This window comes from Pelobates fuscus, chromosome 1 (genome assembly GCF_036172605.1).
Source record: "Pelobates fuscus isolate aPelFus1 chromosome 1, aPelFus1.pri, whole genome shotgun sequence".
Lineage (NCBI taxonomy): Eukaryota > Metazoa > Chordata > Amphibia > Anura > Pelobatidae > Pelobates > Pelobates fuscus.
The window spans coordinates 260,114,820-260,135,589 of record NC_086317.1 but is presented as its reverse complement, the minus strand read 5'-3'; the positions used below and the strand labels follow the sequence as shown (position 1 = coordinate 260,135,589).

The 20,770-nt window shown below is 43.1% G+C and overlaps 1 protein-coding gene across 1 annotated transcript in view; it reads left to right on the top strand.

The window, feature by feature from the left end:
- LOC134612455 (uroplakin-3b-like protein 1) overlaps positions 1–20,357 on the top strand; it is a 79,549-nt gene extending 59,192 nt beyond the window's left edge. The window contains exons 4-6 of the mRNA XM_063456820.1: positions 15,155–15,231; positions 18,766–18,892; positions 20,127–20,357. Of these exons, the coding sequence (XP_063312890.1) occupies positions 15,155–15,231; positions 18,766–18,892; positions 20,127–20,238 (316 nt within the window). The 3' untranslated portion in view covers positions 20,239–20,357. The remainder of the gene's footprint in view (positions 1–15,154; positions 15,232–18,765; positions 18,893–20,126) is intronic.
- Positions 20,358–20,770: the final 413 nt, after the last annotated feature.

Sequence of the window (20,770 nt, the reverse complement as noted above, 5' to 3'; positions counted from 1 at the left end):
TCTCCAATATGTACTGTGATGGTTTTTCCTTGTGTATGTCTTGCTATTACTGCATTGCAGAACATTTAAAAGTTGACAGTTGACAGTTAACTCTTGGAGCCGTGAATAAAAATTGTCAGTTGACTCCCAGGCTATGTGTCGTGTGGTCCTTGGGAATGGGAATTATGCTGTGTGTCCTGCCTTCTGTACGATGAATCCTGAGTACCAGCGGAGAGCCCTTGGATTAACCCCTGCCGCTCCGCTACAAGGCTCCCATTGGCCCACGTCATTCCAGCACCCCCACACACGAACGTTTTGGGGGCGTAGGCATGACGTGGGCCAATCACTAGTGTACATTAAAAAAAAAAAACTAGAAATTTGACTGTGAAATAATAGCAGTCAGTTTCCTTCACACGTGTGCGTTTCAGGGCCTGCCAGGGCACAGTGTCACACCAGTGCAACTCATATCTGGTGTAACAGTAGTGTACAGTTAAAAAAAAATAAAAAAATACAGGGGGCTTGTTGTCACCTTTCGTGGACCCTTGGTGTTGTACCTGGCTGGGTGGAGGAAGAGACCTTCAATGACATCAGTGAGGACAAGGAACGGGACATGGCTAGCTTGGTATCCAACCAAATGGGGAGTTTGGGGTTGTGCAAATGGACTGTTTGCGGTTGTTTGCGGTGCGTTAAACGGGGAGTTTGGTCTGTCACTGTGAAGCGGGCGTAACCCTTACACTACCTGATCGATACAACATCATACCTGATGTTTTAAAGCACGTTATTCCAAACAATTTAGGAATGTTAGGTGATTTATGCCCTTTATGGAATAAAACCAGACTCTGCATCAACTGTGTAATTTTCCATGGGAGTTTTGCCATGGATCCCCCTCCGGCATGCCACAGTCCAGGTGTTAGTCCCCTTGAAACAACTTTTCCATCACTATTGTGGCCAGAAAGAGTCCCTGTGGGTTTTAAAATTCGCCTGCCTATTGAAGTCTATGGCGGTTCGCCGGGTTCGCCCGTTCGCGAACATTTGCGGAAATTCGCGTTCGCCGTTCGCGAACCGAAAATTTTATGTTCGCGACATCACTATTGACAGTACATCCAACCGGCCTCACAACCGCAGACCATGTGTAACCACACCAGCCCAGGACCTCCACATCCAGCATCTTCACCTCCAAGATCATCTGAGACCAGCCACCCGACAGCTGCTGCAACAATCGGTTTGCATAACCAAAGAATTTCTGCACAAACTGACAGAAACTGTCTCAGGGAAGCTCATCTGCATGCTTGTCGTCCACATCAGGGTCTCGACCTGAATGCAGCTCGTCGTCGTAACCGACTTGAGTGGGCAAATGCTCACATTCAATGGCGTCTGGCACTTTGGAGAAGTGTCCTCTTCACGGATGAATCCCGATATTCACTGTACAAGGCAGATGAAAGACAGCGTGTATGGCGTCGTGTGAGTGAGCGGTTTGCTGATGTCAACGTTATGGATTGAGTGGCCCATGGTGGCGGTTGGGTTATGGTATGGCCAGGCGTATGTTATGGACAAAGAACACGGGTGCATTTTTATTAAATCTGGTCTGGACTATCGATGTTAATGTAATATCTTCTTAATTTCTTCTTGTCTTCAGTTGATTAATATATATACACGTCTTTTGTATATATAGTCTTGGGCCAAATGCTCGCCACAATAATATATGTCTATATTATTGAAAAGTACTAATACGCAATCTGACTTACAGTTTCTTCAGGTTTATTCTTAGTTACGGATACATAATAAAACAACAAATGATGTTACAGGATAATGGACATTCAACAGCAGATGGTAATTGCTGGACTTCTTTTCATCCTTACATCTTTACATCGAGAGAGAGCCAGAGAGAGCCAAGAGCCAAGAGAGAGAGACCTTGTGTCCCTCTCTGTTCAGTTACTATATAGAAGTGCCCATACTGACGTCAGACTATAACTCTAGCCATATAAGGACAAGACCCCCAAATCCACATTTCAGAGCTCTCATGCAAAGAAAGCCATGTGACTTAGACCATCTGTTTCTTATTTCAATCCACACATCTGTATATAATTAATAGAAACATAGAATATGCAATATTCTACAATTTTATTGATGGCATTTTGAATACACAGAGATACCGTGATGATATCCTGAGGCCCATTGTTGTGCCATTCATCCACGACCATCATCTCATGTTGTAGCATGATAATGCACGGCCCCATGTTGCAAAGATCTGTACACAATTCCTTGAAGCTGAAAACATCCCAGTTCTTGCATGGCCAGCATACTCCCCGGACATGTCACCCATTGAGCATGTTTGGGATGCTCTGGATCGGCGTATACGACAGAGTGTTCCAGGTCCTGCCAATATCCAGCAACTTCGCACAGCCATTGAAGAGGAGTGGACCATTCCACAGGCCACGATCAACAACCTGATTAACTCTATGCGAGGGAGATGTATTGCGCTGCGTGTGGCAAATTGTGGTCACATCAGATACTAACTGTTTTACGGACCCCCCCAGACCCCTCCAATACAGTAAAACTGCACATTTTAGAGTGACCTTTTTTGTGGACAGCCTAAGGAACACCTGTGTAATAGTCATGCTGTCTAATCAGCATCTTGATTTGCCACACCTGTGAGGAGGGTTAATTTTCTCGGCAAAGGAGAAGTTCACACTAACACAGCTTTAGACAGATTTATGAACAATATTTGAGAGAAATAGGCCTTTCATGTACATAGAAAAAGTCTTAAATCTTTGAGCTCAGCTCATGAAAAATGGGGGCAAAAACAAAAGTGTTGTGTTTAGAATTTTGTTATATATATATATACATATATATATATTTGTGCTCGGGGCAACCATCGTTAAGATTAATGTATACTTTGTAGTGACGTAACCTGTATAGAGGAAAAAGTCGGTTGATGTGTGTGCCGGAACCGACATATGCGGTAGGCCGGTAAATAAAGTGGGCAACAAGTAGAAGTATCATGCCAAGGAATATTTATTAATACACAGAACATAATGCAAAGGGATATACGTCAAGATGCCATTTTCTCAAAAGCCCACATATTTCTTGAGCAGGCTGAGGTATGTATACTGAGAAAGCGGATGACTTCCATCGACTTGATAACATGGACTGGTATGTCCTGAGTGTATGCAGTAGAAGCAGCCCCTATCCTGAAGGAGTGTCCTGAATATCTACTAGAATTTAGATATGTGCAATTCGTTTCGTTCCGAATTTCAATTCGGATGAAGTTCGGGCAATTCGGATATTTAGAGACTTCCGAATGGCCGAATAGCTGAATTGACGAATTGACGAAGTGTCAAAGTTCTGAAGAGCCGAAGTGGAAGAATGAAGAATGTTACACTGTATACCAGTTTAAATAAAAAGTATACAAACATAGCCAGGATTCAGCTGTAAGCATTTGCAACAATCAAGTAACACACATTCATATAAAATGTAAGTTACTTCCATTACAGTCAATGGATGGGGATGAGTAAGTAGATAACTCCCTAATTCCCACGGTATTAGGGAGCTATCTACCAAAAGGTTGAAAGACCTAAATTGGTCTTTCAGCCAAATTTACTAATACGAAGTAAAAATTACTTAGTATTAGTAAATAATCTGCCCCTACTCGCTGTACCGCAAGTAGGGGCATGTCTATTAAACAGTGAGCAGCCTGTCTACATTTACCTGTCACAGCACTCTGATTGGTTAGCTTGAAATCCAGCCAATCAGAGTGCCCTGTGTCATTTTACACAGCGTGGAAAGTTCTTTGGAATTTGACTTTTGGAACACTTTGGTTGATTGAAAGTAACCAATCAGGGAGTTATGAGGAGTAGGGGCAGAATGTACTAATACTAAGTAATTTTTACTTAGTATTAGTAAATTTGGCTGAAAGACCAATTTAGGTCTTTCAGCCTTTTGGTAAATAGCTCCCTAATACCATGGGAATTAGTGAGTAATCTACTAAGCGGCTGCAAGAGAATATCCGAAGTTTCGAAGTGTCGAAGTACAGAATTTCCGAAGTGCTGAACCGAACCGAAGTCTTGAAGTTCCGAAGTGCCGAAGTCCCGAATTTCGGAATGCCGAACCGAACCAAATATTTTTCCCCATGCACATCCCTACTAGAATTCAAACCCAGTCTAGTTAGCAACACTCGTATGTACAGCATGTGATCAGGAAGGCCCTGTGGAGTGACAGAAAGGGTGTGTTTGATTGCGTTGGTAGTGTGAGGAGATAAGAATCCAGAACCTTCACCGGGCACCATTTGATTTGCGTAGGGTAATATGCGATCTGAACTGGCTGACCAAGTTGGCTTGTTTTAGTAACGGGTAATGATAGGACATAGTGATCTTGGTGTTTTACTAGATAGGAGCGTTTGAGGCATTTTTGGGAGTTATGTTCATTATGGATAGTGAATTCTCGTGGTATAAGGAACCCATAATAAGCCAGGTGAATTGCCGTTTTAATAACTGAATTAGTGATGTGTTCAAAAGGGGCTCCGTCTAGCAAATCTGACATATCATTAAATAATTGTTTATGAAAGGGTAACCTTTGATGTGGGGTAGGACCGCTGGCTTTGTGTATGCCTTTAAGTATGGTCTTAATTGGATGGGAAGGAAGAAACCTGGGGTTGTCTGGGAATAATTAATACATATGATGCTGAATACCAAGTATAGCTTGATAGAATTGTGGGATAGTTTTAACCTGAGGTGGCAAAAAGTAGCGAAAGCTACCAAAGATGTAATGGTTCTAACAGGAATTTCTTATATAATGAGAAAGCCATATTGTAGGATCGGTGAGTGTTAGTCGAAAGGGCCAAGCTAGTTAAGACTAGACTATGATCCAGTAACTCCTTTAATCCATGACTAGCTCTGGGAATGGAGGGGCGGCTGTGGCTACCTATGAGACGAGATTAACGTCTTTGCCTTCCAGGATATCTTTCTTGAGATTCGAAAGTACCATATGGGCAGGGTTGATGACATGGGTTCCTAATCCTGAGGGTATGTTATTACCAGCTTGCAACTTTGGAGAACAAGAAAGTTCAGCAGCTAAGGGCCCAGATGATGCTAGGGGAAGGCTACGAGCTTCAATTCTATCCAGCCTATCATTAATCTTTCCCATAGTGGCTACGAGTAAGGCCACCATGGCGTGGAGATCCGAGTTGCCTGAACCACTCGTTCCTTCTCCTGCCCCTGTGTTGTCAGTATTTGTCTGCATGAGCCTAAATAGTTCCAATTTCCTAGCTGTAGCTGGGAAAGGGATATTGCGTCTGCAAAGTTCCGCTGTGATCAGGGCCGGCGCTTCCATAAGGCGGCCCAGGCGGCCGCCTTAGGGTGCCCGAGCAGGGGGAGCGCAAAAATCCGTATCCCCAGCCATCGGCTAGGGATTCGGATTTTTATAATGCCGCAGCCTACCTTGCCCTGCTGAGGCTGCTCTCCGACTCCTTTTGGCTCCCTCCCTTGACGGAGGTGAAGTCTCTGTCTGCCGCCGCCCACTCCTGATGACGTCAGGAGGAGGGCGTGACTTACACCTCCCCCAGAGTCCCCTGCGGTCCACAGTGTCGGGCTACCTCTGCGGGCTCCAATATGGCGGCGCCTATGTACATTGGAGCCCGCCCGCGTTTGGAGCCAGGCCAGCCGGACTGTAACAGGAAGGGAAGGGGAGGGAGACAAGGAGGGGAGGGAGGCAGATAGGCCCAGGCGGACTTCATGGTGAGTAGGTGGCCTGACTTCCGCCACCCTCCCACTCCCCCTCCCACTCCCACTCCCCCTGACTCCATATTGTCCAGGTCCTGCAGGCAGCAGACACACCTTGGAAGAACTGCCTCTTCTGCAAGACTGCTCCCCATAGTGTTGGAGTGCCTGCAGTCTCATCAGACCCCCCTCACTTTAGACCTGGCTGCCAGCACTTGAAGGGGGTAAGTTTGAATTTTTTTTTATATTTAATATTTTAATTGTACACTGTCTGTAACCCCCTGTCAGGGCACTAAGGGGTCAGAGTGACAGGGGGTTACAGGCTCCTAATCCTAAACCATTTTGTCCCCAAATCCACTATCATTTGTTCCTCGGCATCCCATTTCTCACTGTATCCCACAACAAGTCCCTTTTCACTTGGTTCCCGAATTTAGTCTTAATTCGCTGTATCTCCTTAAAGGGATACTGTAGTACCAGGAATACAAAGCTGTGTTCCTAGCACTACTGACCCTCTGCCTACCCTTTTTCCCTCCTGCCCCCCCACCTGTAAATAAAGGGTTAAAAACCCTTTACTTGCCTTATCTTAGCGCAGCGCCTAGCAGGGTCTAATGCGCATGCGCACAGCAAATGCCGAGTGCACATTAGACCTCCCCACAGGAAATTATTGAATCAATGCTTTCCTATGGGTAAAAATCTGACTCTGGAGGTCCTCATGCAGAGCTTGAGGACGTCCAGCATCAGATAACGGACCAAAAGTCTGTTTCAATTCCAGAATCGTCCCCTTTGGTAGACAGCCACTGAGGGCAGACTTAGTGATGCAATGTAAACATTGCAGTTCTTTGGAACTGCAATAGTTTACATTGCAGCACTGCGTGCAAAAGGGACACAGCACCGAGACCAAGGCAGCGTTTATATTTGCTTCTAAGGACATCTCTAGTGGCTGTCAAATGGCTTTATCTTTTAAAGGGACACTATAGTCACCTGAACAACTTCAGCTTAATGAAGCAGTTTTGGTGTATAGAACATGCCCCTGCAGCCTCACTGCTCAATCCTCTGCCATTTAGGAGTTAAATCCCTTTGTTTATGAACCCTAGTCACACCTCCCTGCATGTGACTTGCACAGCTTTCCATAAACACTTCCTGTATAGAGAGCCCTTTTTAGGCTTTCTTTATTGCAAGTTCTGTTTAATTAAGATTTTCTTATCCCCTGCTATGTTAATAGCTTGCTAGACCCTACAAGAGCCTCCTGTATGTGATTAAAGTTCAATTTAGAGATTGAGATACAATTATTTAAGGCAAATTACATCTGTTTGAAAGTGAAACCAGTTTTTTTTTCATGCAGGCTCTGCCAATCATAGTCAGGGGAGGTGTGGCTAGGGCTGCATAAACAGAAACAAAGTGATTTAACTCCTAAATGACAGTGAATTGAGCAGTGAAATTGCAGGGGAATGATCTATACACTAAAACTGATTTATTTAGCTAAAGTAATTTAGGTGACTATAGTGTTCCTTTAAAAAAAACAAAGTGTGTATCTATCTATCTAAATATCTTTACAATCTAGTGTTTTGTCACACCTCTAAAACATTTTAGAAACGTCAAGAAAAATGTATGGGGGGAGGGGGGAGGGCGGCAAAATGCTCCTTCGCCTGTGTAGACAAAATTCCTTGCACCGGCCCTGGCTGTGATGCGGGGAATGGTCCACGACCTGATAGATGCAGGGCTACTGTTATCGCCTTTACGAGTAGGTGAAATGGACCTGACAGGAGTACTGGGGAGAGATAAATCGTCCGCTTCTTCAGGGATCTGAGACATACTAAAATAAATAAAAAGCATAAAAGAGAAAACTGGTAGTTTTTTCTGGCTGGCTAACTAATGCCAAGTGGCGAAACAATTCACTAGGTTGATGACAGGTGACGCCCTTCTAGTTGCTAAGCAGCTTGAGAGGCTCTATCTATGCGTTGGCGCGAGGGGATTCGTGGCCACCGGACTTTGTGGCGGGGTTTTGGCCTCTCGTGACTTTTAAAGCAGAAGACAGTTTGAGAGTGACAGGGAAGACCCTCTCTATGCAACTGTATGAGGCAGCTATCTATGATTTGGCCTGAGGGGCGAATTTTACCTCAAGCGTGGAGGATAGGTGTTGGCCTCACGGGACCACTGTAAAATGAGGTGGAGAGGCCAGAAAAGCTACTACTAGTGACCCTCAAGACCCTATCCAGCCCTCTAAACCTAAAAACCCAAAGGGGGGGGGGGGGGTGGAACGTTGTAGGGATGAATAAGCAAAACATACCTGAAACCCACTTGTGTGTTTGTTTAAGTCAGAAAATATGGTCGTAGCTTGGCACTGAATCTGTGACTCCCACTAAAGAAGGTATAGAGGGGAATGTCATGCCAAAAGCATGAGTTGGTGTTTGATGTGTGTTGAGATATGTTAAGAGTTGTTTTTTTGTAAACCTTGGGATGACATTTATTGTGGTCTTTGATCTTGACCATACAACATCTAGATAGCCATCACCAGAGCTGGACACAAGGAAATGCATAGAGTGGTCAATAAACTGCCAAACCAACCCCCTCTGACCCCCCCCCCCCCCCCCCCAGGGGTCTGCCCACTGAGAAACAACTAGTTTAGGTATATAATGAGGGTGCTGGACTATCCAGAGAGTTATTCATTTTTTCTTTGGTCAGCAACTTCTAGGAGAGCCTATACCATCTAAGACTCCCACAAGAATTCTAAATGGGGTAAATAAATTTCTTGTGTTTTCTCCTATTTTATCTTATGTACTGTTTTGCAATTTGCTATCGGTGTGTGTCATTTATTTCTGTATTTTGTACTCAGCACTGTGAATCTTTTTGTCAGATTAAATGTTTACTTAACCATCTTGTGTCTCTGTTCTCTATGAGCTTCACTCTCCAGAGGAAAGCTCAGGTAAACACGTTACCAAAAAGAGTTAATTATATGTGTTTGATCAGTAAAAGTAGAACTGTGATTCTATAATTCTCCTGTGTGTGGGGTAACCTAAGACGCCCGGGTTTAAAAGTCTTGGTGGTGGCAGTAAAGTGTGTACTAGGGGGTTAGTGTAGAAGGGATTGCAGGGGTTAATTGGTGGTTGCTGGGACTAGCAACAGGTAACCAGGGGTCTGGTGTCATTAACCCAGTCACTTCCACACTCTCCCCACTGTCTCGGCTGGGCCTATAGCCCACGCTCGTGACAGGGAAGGAGAGGCCTATACCTAAAAATGAGTATATGTACTAAAATGTATACAAGCCAAGGTACTCCTAAATATAGAAGCCCCTAAAAGCGGCTTCTATATTTAGAAAGGAACCAATTATGCAGAAATAATGTAGAGGCAGATACAAGTTTAACAACCTTGATATCTGTACCATAACTACTTAAATGAACCAGCTTGTACTGAGATATAACATTGTATGCATAAAACCAACTATATAAGTGATTCTAAAACCCACAAATAACGTATTAAAGACCTGTATTCCTATACCCATGCAACAATTTGCAGAATGACATGCTAGCACAGTTATCACAGAATTAAGCAATTGCAACCAAAGCCACTAGGTGGCGACAAAATAACTGTAACTGATCTGCCAGTGCCAAGCAAGGCTGAGCTATTATCAAAATTTGCGGTGATTAACCGAAATTCATCCAGTGCTGGTGTAATACACAATTAGGTGAATGAATGTATTAAACTAACAATATGAATGTTCCGGAACATGGCACCATATGAGAAGTATGCGAACAGTAACCGCAAATTAGCTAGCAGTATTAAGCAAACTGACGAATAACTTGTTCAACAAAATTTAAATTACCAACGAGTGCTCCACGTGGTGATTCCTGTCGTGAGCGACACGCATCCGGTAGTGACACGGTGCAGGGGGGACCAGACAAAAATATGTGGGTACCCTACCCTGGACATGAATAACATGCTTTATAGAGTGGGTAATGGTACAGCAGCGTGGTGATATTAGCCATCACCTGTTTAACTTACGGTCTGAAGCCGGGACCCAGGAACGTGGGGCCGAGATGATGTATCCGGTAGAGGGGACGCTTGGCCCAGACAGATACTGGAACTGCTGGCCGGGCATCTTGTGGAAGCCGGAGAAGGGGTTTCTGTACTGTGATATCAGCTGGTTACCTCCAGCAGCTGTGAACCAGAAGTTCAGGTAGATGCAAACCCACTAGCGTACATATAGGGGTCGCAGCTGCAACCGGGCCCGTCACTCTAGGGGGCACGGCCGCCCTGCGGACCCCTGTGACCGGGTACCAGCTGCCATGTTTTGCTGGGGCCGCCGTTCAAGGGGTCCATCGGGTGGCCCATGCTGTTAGGGCCACCTGATGGAGATGGATTTTCAGGGGGCCCGGTCAGCACTGGGCGCTTTAACAGCGTGATCAGGGCCCCTGTGATGACATTACTGTTGGGAGGAAGTGACTGCCCCGGTCACTCCTCCCAGCAATCACACAGAGCCCGCGCGGGAGGAAGGACAGGGAGTAAGAGTGGGATCTCTGACTCCCACCAGCCTGGGTCACCACTGGACCACAGGGAATGTCACCCTCCTGCACCTCAAAGGTAGAAAACAAAAGGATGACTAAAATATTTTGTATATGTGTGTGTTTGTTTGTATGTTTTGTGTGTGCCTGTATGTGTCTGTCTGTATATGTGTATGTGTGTATGTGTCTGTGTGTGTGTGTGTGTGTGTGTGTATGTCTGTCTGTATATATGTGCCTGTGTGTATGTATGTATGTATGTATGTGTCTTTGTATGTGTTTGTGTGTGTCTGTCTGTCTGTATGTATGTGTGTCTGTGTATGTTTGTGTCTGTCTGTGTGTTTGTTTGTATGTGTCTGTGTGTGTCTGTCTGTATGTGTCTGTGTGTATGTGTGTGTGTGTGTGTATGTGTATGTGTGTGTGTGTGTGTCTGTCTGTTTGTATGTGTGTCTGTATGTGTGTATGTATGTGTCTGTGTGTATGTCTGTATGTATGTGTCTTTGTATGTATGTGTGTTTTGTATGTATGTGTGTCTGTCTGTGTGTATGTATGTGTGTCTGTATGTATCTGTCAGTCTGTATGTGACTATGTGTGTGTTTCTCTATGTATGTATGTGTGTCTGTCTGTATGTGTGTGTGTGTGTGTCTGTCGGGGGAGGGGTGAAGGGGGGGTGAGGAAGGGAGGGGGGCCAATGGATCAGTTTTGCACCGGGCCACATGGATTGTGTGTACGCCGCTACAATGGCTGTAACCCTGGAACTTAAAGCAGATAGCTAGGCCAATTATGGTAGGTCAGGTAAGGGAGAGTCCCTTATATAGGTCCCACATGCCCCTCCAAAAACTTCAGGCAAAGCCTTTATACAGGTGATACTCGAAAAATTTGAATATCATGCAAAAGTTAATTTATTTCAGTAATGCAACGTAAAAGGGGAAACTAATATATGAGATAGACGCATTACATGCAAAACAAGATAGTTCAAGCCGTGATTTGTCACAAGTGCGATGAATATGGCTTACAGCTCATGAAAACCCCTAATCTACAATCTCAGTAAATTCGGTGCGAAATTAGGTGTGAAAAGGTGCAATATTCTAGGCTCTCAGTGTCCCACTCTAATCAGCTAAGTAAGCCATAACACATGCAAAGGGTTTCTGAGCCTTTAAATGGTCTCTCAGTCTGGTTCAGTAGGAATCACAATCATGGGGAAGACTGCTGACCTGACAGTTGTGCAGAAAACCATCATTGACACCCTCCATAAGGAGGGAAAGCCTCAAAAGGTAATTGCGAAAGAAGTTGGATGTTCCCAAAGTGCTGTATCAAAGCACATTAATAGAAAGTTATGTGGAAGGGAAAAGTGTGGAAGAAAAAGGCGCATAAGCTGCAGGGATGACTGCAGCCTGGAGAGGATTGTCAGGAAAAGGCCATTCAAATGTGTTGGGGAATTTCACAAGGAGTGGACTGAGGCTGGAGTCAGTGCATCAAGAGCCACCACACACAGACAGATCCTGGACATGGGCTTCAGATGTCGTATTCCTCTTGGCAAGCCGCTCCAGAACAACAAACAACGTCAGAAGCGCCTTACCTGGGCTAAAGAAAAACTGTTGCTTAGTGGTCCAAAGTCCTCTTTTCTGATGAGAGCAAATTTTGCATCTCATTTGGAAACCAATGACCCAGAGTCTGGAGGAAGAATGGAGAGGCGCACACTGCAAGATGCTTGAAGTCCAGTGTGAAGTTTCCACAGTCTGTGTTGATTTGGGGAGCCATGTCATCTGCTGGTGTTGGTCCACTGTGCTTCATTAAGTCCAGAGTCAACGCAGCCGTCTACCAGGAGATTTTGGAGCATTTCATGCTTCCTTCCGCAGACGAGCTTTAATCTGATGCTGACTTCATTTTCCAGCAGGACTTGGCACCTGCCCACACTGCCAAAAGCACCAAAGCCTGGTTCAATGACCGTGGGATGACTGTGCTTGATTGGCCAGCAAACTCGCCTGACTTGAACCCCATAGAGAATCTATGGGGCATTGCCAAGAGAAAGATGAGAGACATGAGACCGAACAATGCAGAAGAGCTGAAGGTCGCTATTGAAGCATCCTGGTCTTCCATTACACCTCAGCAGTGCCACAGGCTTCCATGCCACGCCGCATTGAGGCATTAATTGCTGCAAAAGGGGCCCAAACACTTTTCAGAGGTCCAATATTGTTCTATGCACACTGCTTGTTTTATTGATTGCAGGTAATATTCTAATTTACTGAGATTGTGGATTTGGGGTTTTCATGAGCTGTAAGCCATAATCATCACACCTATGACAAATCACAGCTTGAACTATCTTGCTTTGCATGTAATGCGTCTATCTCATATATAAGTTTCCCATTTTACGTTGCATTACTGAAATAAATGAACTTTTGCACGATATTCTAATTTTTCGAGTTTCACCTGTACATATATATATATTTATAAAATTAAGGCACAACATTCTTAATTTTTGTTTGTCAATAGCACTATACCAACTATACTATATAGCACTATACCAACTATAACATTCAGCAGTGGTTATGGTGCCAAGAATGCCCTGGCATAACCTAATTTTAAGTAGTGGAAACATTTTAGTAATGGTGTGACTAATTACCTGGGACCTTCCAGGTGGTGCTCCCTGTCTCCAGGACACCTGACAGAGTGCCAGAAGCTTCTGTTAGTTCCCGCTCTCAGCAAATGTTGGAAGAAGTGGAGGCAGGGAGCGCTGCACAGTGGTCTCCAAGTAAGAAGTCAAGTCATTCTATTTCGCTACCAGGATCACTTTGCAGTGCAAAGATTGATAAAGATTGCTATAGCAATATATTTGAGAAATATACGATTTAACATATTTACATTATGCTCAAGATGCAGAGAATCTTTATACATTATTTTGCCATTTTTAGTAAGCTGCGCTGCTAGTAATGCCTGCAGGGTCCTTGCTAATATCCATAAACAGTATGGATATTACGTGAGGCAAATTGCATAGTTTCTTTTATACTAACATTTCAGACCCTGCGTGGAATATTGCAAGATAAAGGTCACTGTATACTGTCTGAAGCTTCTCATTTCCTAAATATTTTTATAAAGCTTGAACAAAATTTCTGTATTATATGTTTGTATGCTAGCTATGCATCCTTTGATCCAAATAAATAGTACGCAAATATTTTTCATGCGTGGTAGTGAGGAGGTTAACAGTATATATTTTAAGTAAAGCGTAGATAATTTTTAAAAGAAAAAAAAAGAAAAAAAGAATTATATCATACTTTATATCATTAAAATAAAATGTCTTTCATCTATAAGTAATGTGAAGTCTGTACAATGAAAAAAAACAAACGACTTCGGCTTTTTCAAACAAAATGTGATGTGCTCACATTTGCCTTTTAGACAGTGGTGTACACAAGACCCATGGGGCCCCGGTGCGAAAATTGATCCGTGGGCCCAACCCCTCCACTCTGCGTGGGCGGGAACACATGTTGGCGGGCACTTGGTCGCAGGGGTTGCAGGGCTGCGACTGTGGTATGTACGCCAGTGCATGCAGATACGCACACTTAAAGGACCACTACAGACACCCAGATCACATCAGCTCAATGAAGTGGTCTGGGTGCTATGTTTCACTGAGGGTTAATCCAGCCTCTAGTGGCTGTCTGACTGACAGCCGCTAGAGGCGCTTTCGCGATTCTCACTGTGAAAATCACAGTGAGAAGACGCTGGACGTCCATAGGAAAGCATTGAGTAATGCTTTCCTATGGGCGGTTTGAATGCGCACGCAGCTCTTGCCGCGCATTCAGAGCTGAGAGGCGGATCGGGGCGGAGGGATCCCCAGCGCCAAGGAAGTCCGGTGCTGGGGAAAGGTAAGTGCTGAAAGGGTTTTAAATACACATACACTCTCACGAACAGACGCATACACACTAGCTAACAGTCACACATTTACTGACAGAGACACACTCAGCGACATACATACATACACACTCACTGACAGACAGACACACATACACACTCACTTACAAAACATACACTCTCACTGACAAACACACAGTAACAGACATCAAACAGACTCACTAATAGACACACACAAACTAACATACTCAGTAACAGACACACACAGTAACACACTCACTGACACACACACACTCGCTGACACACAAACTAACACACACACTGACACTCACTAGCAGACAAACACACAGTAACACACACACTGACACAAAAACTAACACACACACACCCACTCTAACACTAACACACACACATTTCTTTAAAATGTAATCCCCCAGCCCCCTTACCTTTGGGAGAGCTGAGGGGATTCCCTCGGGTCCAGTGGTGCTGCTGTGCTGCTGGGTGGCCGGTCACCGGGTGGGCTGGCTGGCTGGTTGGCTGGCGGACGCGCGAGGGAGTATTCTCCCCTGAGCGCTCTCTGCCCAGCTCCCTCACGCGCTGCTTAATGATGCCTGAGCCGGAATATGACATCATATTCCGGCTCCAGCATCAGTGCGGTGCCCGAGGGAGCTGGGCAGAGAGCGCTCAGGGGAGAGTGCTCCCTCGCGCGTCCGCCAGCCAGCCAGCCAACCCGCCCGGTGACACTAGGGTCAGCCTCGGGGGGTCCTGAGTTGGCCAGCTCCTGGGCCCCTCAGGAGAAGAGGCTGGCCACACTGGCATACATACCAGGTCGCAGGGCGGCTGGGCCCCCTGGTGGGCCGGTCGCAGCCGCGACCCCTGCGACCCCGGTATGTACGCCACTGCTTTTAGATATTGAAAAACGAATTTTTGAAAACAAGTCCACCATGGTTCGTTTATGGCATTTTCCTGATTGTGTTGTTCTACAAATGTTTGTTGCTCACCACTTTGTATATAATAGATTCAATAGAAGTAAACCGGAAACGTTCTAAATTTGCTTACCTTGTGAATGTGAACTGGATTTCTTAAAGGTAAATACATGGTTTTATTAATGTTTTGCAGGGTGAAATTTGTTGTGCTGAATAATACTGGCTTTGTCGGGGCAACAAACTGGTCTAGTCCAATAAAACTGAAAGAAGGTAAGTGGTTATATAGTGTTATCTCATGATTAATATACACCCTGTTCCAAATTATTATGCAAATTCTATTTAAGTGTCACAAAGATTAAATATTTTTTCAGTTTAACTCATGGATGGCATTGTGTCTCAGGGCTCTTTTGATCATTGAAAACAATCTCGGACACCTGTGATAATTAGATTGCTAGGTGAGCCCAATTTAAGCAAAAACTACTAAAGGAGGGTGTTCCACATTATTAGGCAGAGAACCATTTTCATGCAATATGGGGAAGAAAAAGGATCTCTCTGCTGCCGAAAAGAGTGAAATAGTTCAATGCCTTGGATGAGGTATGAAAACATTAGATTTTTCACGAAAACTTAAGCGTGATCATCGCACTATTAAGAGATTTGTGGCTGATTCAGAGCACAGACGGGTTCGTGCAGATAAAGGCACATTGAGGAAGATTTCTGCCATTAGTAGCTGCTAAAATACCATTACATAGCAACAAACAGATATTTGAAGATGCTGGTGCCTCTGGAGTCCCACGGACATCAAGGTGTAGAGTCCTCCAGAGTCTTGCAACTGTGCATAAACCTTCTATTCGGCCACCACTAACCAATGCTCACAAGCAGAAACGGCTGCATTGGGCAGAAAAATACATGAAGACTAATTTTCAAACAGTCCTGTTCACTGATGAGTGCCATGCAACCCTGGATGGTCCAGATGGATGGAGTAGTGGATGGTTGGTGGACGGCCACCCTGTTCCAACAAGGCTGCGATGTCAGCAAGGCAGTGGTGGAGTCATGTTTTGGGCTGGAATCATGGGAAGAGAGCTGGTCGGCCCCAGTAGGGTACCCGAAGGTGTAAAGATGACCTCTGCAAAGTATGTGTCTGACTGACCACTTTCTTCCTTGGTACAGAAGGAAGAACTATGCTTTCCGTAATAAAATCATCTTCATGCATGACAATGCACCATCTCATGCTGCAAAGAATACCTCTGCAACAATGGCTGCTATGGGGATAAAAGGAGAGAAAGTCATGGTATGGCCTCCATCCTCCCCTGACCTCAATCCTATTGAGAACCTTTAGAGCATCCTCAAGCAAAAGATCTATGAGGGTGGGAGGCAGTTTACATCCAAACAGCAGGGAGGCTATTCTGACATCTTGCAAACAAATTCAAGCAGAAACTGTCCAAAAACTCACAAGTTCAATGGATGCAAGACTTGTGAAGCTGCTATCAAATAAGGGGTCCTATGTTAAAATGTAACGTGGCCTATTAAAATGTTTAAAAAGTTAAAATGTTGTTATAAGTTTGATTGAAATAGCTTTTTATTTCAGTAAATATGCTGCAAACATAACAAATGACAATTTTCAGTTCTTTACAACCTATAAAGTGTTTTGAAACTTGCTGTGCATAATAATTTGGAACAGTGCATTGTAAGTTTTTTATGTTTAAAAAAAATTAGGAGGTTTGTTCAATAAAATTTGAATTGTATTCTTAATAGTTGATAACATGAGAATTATGCTGACTGATATTTACATCAATTATTTAGGTAAATGAGTAAAATATAATTTGCATAATAATTTGGAACAGGGTGTAGTGTTATCTCATGATTAATTTACAATAGTGGTTATCATTATAAGAATAACTATTTTAGTATTTATATTTTCTGTAACACATTGAATATACATTCATTATTTATATGTTCAAGAGGTAAATTTTCAATACAAGGGGGGCGGAGCTAACACATGAACCTGAGCAGATGCTATCTCTGTGAGCTCCTCACGAGCCTACCTAAACTCAACCAATATCTCCCTTCCAGCACCCCATCAAGCCCTAAAATCCTAAAAACTGAATACAGGGCACCTAACCACATCGATCGATCCCCTTTCAGTACACCCTGAGGCAACACAAACAGAGGAGCAAATCTGGGGCCTACCACCTTCCGACGACACAAGGTCTAGAGACACTCAACAGCCTCATAGGGGCACATAGCCAAAGCACAACAGAGCAAACCTGGTTGTCCCCGCTGCCCAACACTCCAGCTATGAAACGCCAGACACAAAAGACATCGGCCATGCTCCAGAGGCCCACAACCCCGAGGAATACACCGGCTGAGACCAGCCACATCACAGCAGCGCCACCTCCAGGGTTGGAAAGCTGGGAACCTGAACCATTTTTTGGGAGAAAAATGAGAGCCGGTCACTTCCTCCCAGAGAGACTGGAGCCAAGCAAGAGGCAGAGAAGAAGGTAGAGAGGAGGATAGGTGCGGACCAAGACTGCCAGCCACTAACTCCCAACAGCCTTAGTCAGCAGACTGGACCTCAGTGTGTATTTGTGCATCTGTATGTTGTCAGTGTGTGTATCTGCACATCTGTATGTGTGTTAGTGTGTATTTGTATGTGTATCTGTGTGTATGTCAGTGTGTGTAAGTGTATATATCTGTGTGTATCTGTATATTGTCAGTACATGTATCTGTGTATTTGCATGTGTGTCCATGTGTGTCTGTGGTTCAGTGTATCTGCATATATGTATCTGCATATACGTGTCATTCTATCTGTATGTGTGTCAGTGTGTGTATCTGTTTGTCTGTATCTGCAGGTGTTTCAGTGTGTGTGTATGCATGTTTGTCAGTATGTGTACGTGTATCTCAGTGTGAGGTGTTGCAGTGTATGTGTTTATGTACAAACAACCCAGCATTCAAACGCCAACACTACACAAAAATACACCCCTACATTCAAACGGCAATAATACATACAAACACAACCCTTCATTGAAATGTCAACACTACATACAAACACACCTCTGTATTATACACCAAAATTATATATTAGCACACCCTTTATTGAAAATCTAACAGTACACCTAAATGCATGCTTGCATTTTAAACGCCCACACTACTTACAAACACACCCCGACATTCACACAAACATACTCCATACAAAAACATGCTTACATTCAAACACACAAACACTGCCTAGTACTAAATACAACCCATTTCTAAGACACTCTCAGAGCTGAGAGTGGGCACATGATGTTTATGATCCACCAAATGGGGCCTACCATATTTATTTCTCATCTTTATAAAAAAAAATAAAAAATAGAAGCAAGTATTGACTAATTATTATTTGTTTTCATTTTACTCTTTTTTATTTCCATTTATCTCTATATCTTTTTTGTCATAATATTTAGACATTGTGGATTTTGGTGATACATATGTAATATTAGTATATCATGTTAAATAACTGTGTAGTGAAAAAAAATGTAAATGCACCTCCATGAAAATAATTCAAAGTTGCAAAGATGAGGTTTAAAAGTCCTCCTAATATTCTTTAGAGAGATGTTAGAAGATAACTGGAAAGTTTGAGACAAAAATCTGCCAATGATACCATATGTGAATGAAGCTGTGATTGTCTCAGAATTGAAGAATTCTAAAAAGTCCTCAAATATTAGTTTCCACAAAGATGTACAAATGAAGTGAAAGACAGAATAATTAAATTGAAAAAAAAATATTGTGGCTATAATCTATCTAATTCCACTTTTTTAATTTCCCCAGTAATGAACTACACCTCTATCACCCTGCCTCTGGTGCGCAGTGAAGGCATGATCGTCCTGACAGCTATACTCGGAATCCTCTTGGCTGTTTTGCTCATATGCATAATCGTTGCACTCTTTATAGGAAGGTAAACTACAGTCCAACACATTTTCTGTTAATGGAGTTTGTTGTAGTTTCACATTCTAATGGTACAATTTAAAAATGCATTACATTTAAAGGAGCTAAAGTAAATTTTAAGTGGGCCTAGAGTGTTTTTTTAAACATTCAGTATACATATGAAGGTACAGAAAAGTGCATGTTACTGTCCAATCAGATCAAGGCAGATGAGACAGCTAAGTGAGCTCCTTCTTTAGCTTTGAGTGAAACTAAAGGACTAATACTATGATGGTGCAGTGAGAAAAAAAAGCTTGCTGAATGGGATCTCACTTGATCTCATTTTGGGTTTATTAAGTTAAAGGGACACTATAGTCACCAAAACAACTTTAGCTTAATGGAGTAGTTTTGGTGCATACATCATGCTCCTGCAGTCTCACTGCTCAATCCTCTGCCATTTAGGAGTTAAATCCCTTTGTTTATGCACCCTAGTCACACCTCCCTGCATGTGACTTACACAACTTTCCTAAACACTTCCTGTAAAGAGTCATCTTATGTTTACACTTCCTTTATTGCAATTATGCCAAATTTAGAATTTCTTATCTACTGCTCTGCTAATAGCTTTCTAGACCCTCCAGGAGCCTCCTGTATGTGATTAAAGTTCAATTTAGAGAGCAGGAGATACAAACTTTTAAAGTAAGTTAATATCTGATGGAAAGTGAAACCATTTGTTTCATGAGGGCTGTGTGAGTCACAACCAGGGGAGGTGTGACCAGGGCTGCAGAGACAGAAACACAATTAATTTAACTCCTTATTGGCAGAGAATAGAGCAGTGAGACTTCAGATTCATGATCTATACACCCAACCGCGATATTAAGCTAAAGTTGTTTTGGTGGCTATTGTGTCCCATTAACTTGTGCCATATGTTGACATATAAACTGCCAGACAACAAATTCTGCACACGTGCCAGTCCAGCCATGCCTTCTGACCACTGTGACCTGATCATGAACCAGTGAAACAAGCACACTTGGGTTACTGACTGTAAGAAAAATTGCAGATAATTCACAAAGGATTGACAACTGCAAGCCAAAATAGCATTTGGATTTACATTTTAATTTACCTGCTCATCAATGTACCTCATTCACACATCATCATGTCAAGGCACCATGTGAATTTAACATGTAACAGTTTAATATAAGGAGTGTGATATTAAATATTTAGTTATCCCTAGCACACTAACATTTCTGTTAATTTCTTTTTTTTTATAGTAGGAACATTTTCTGGCACGGGAGATTGGAAAGTAACAAATTGTTCTCAACGGATTTGGAAAATAGAGGAACATATAAGAAGCAACCTCTACATAATGTTTATATTGGATAATGATTCTGACAGTCATTCATAATGCATTGCTTTCTTTTCAGCTATTACAATTGAGAATCAGAGGAAATGTAGCTCAAAAACATCTGCAGAGATAGTTTCACTGCTCTATCTAGAACATAAGGAAACTGGCATATTTGGCAAAATTAGTGCACAGATAAGATTTCCCAACTGAACTGTAATAATTTATTCTAAAAAAAAAAAAAAAAATAGTAATTTGAAAACTACACTGCGAGATAGAGAATTCAGTTTACTAAATTGGCAATAAAATTGTTACTGAAACAATCTACTTAGAAATCACAAAAACTGATTTGCCATAGGGAAAAATACAATCTTTAATAAACTATATTTCATTTCAAATGTGTGTTGTTTTATTTGTGAGGGTTTAGAATTCTCTAATCCAGCAGTTCCCAAACTGTGTCCAGGGCGCTGCGACTGCACAGGGGCGCCGCAAAATATTTTCCCAGTGCTATGATCATAGCACCGGGAATCGTGCCATGCCTCGCTCTCCCCTGCCAGCTCTGCAGGATCAGAG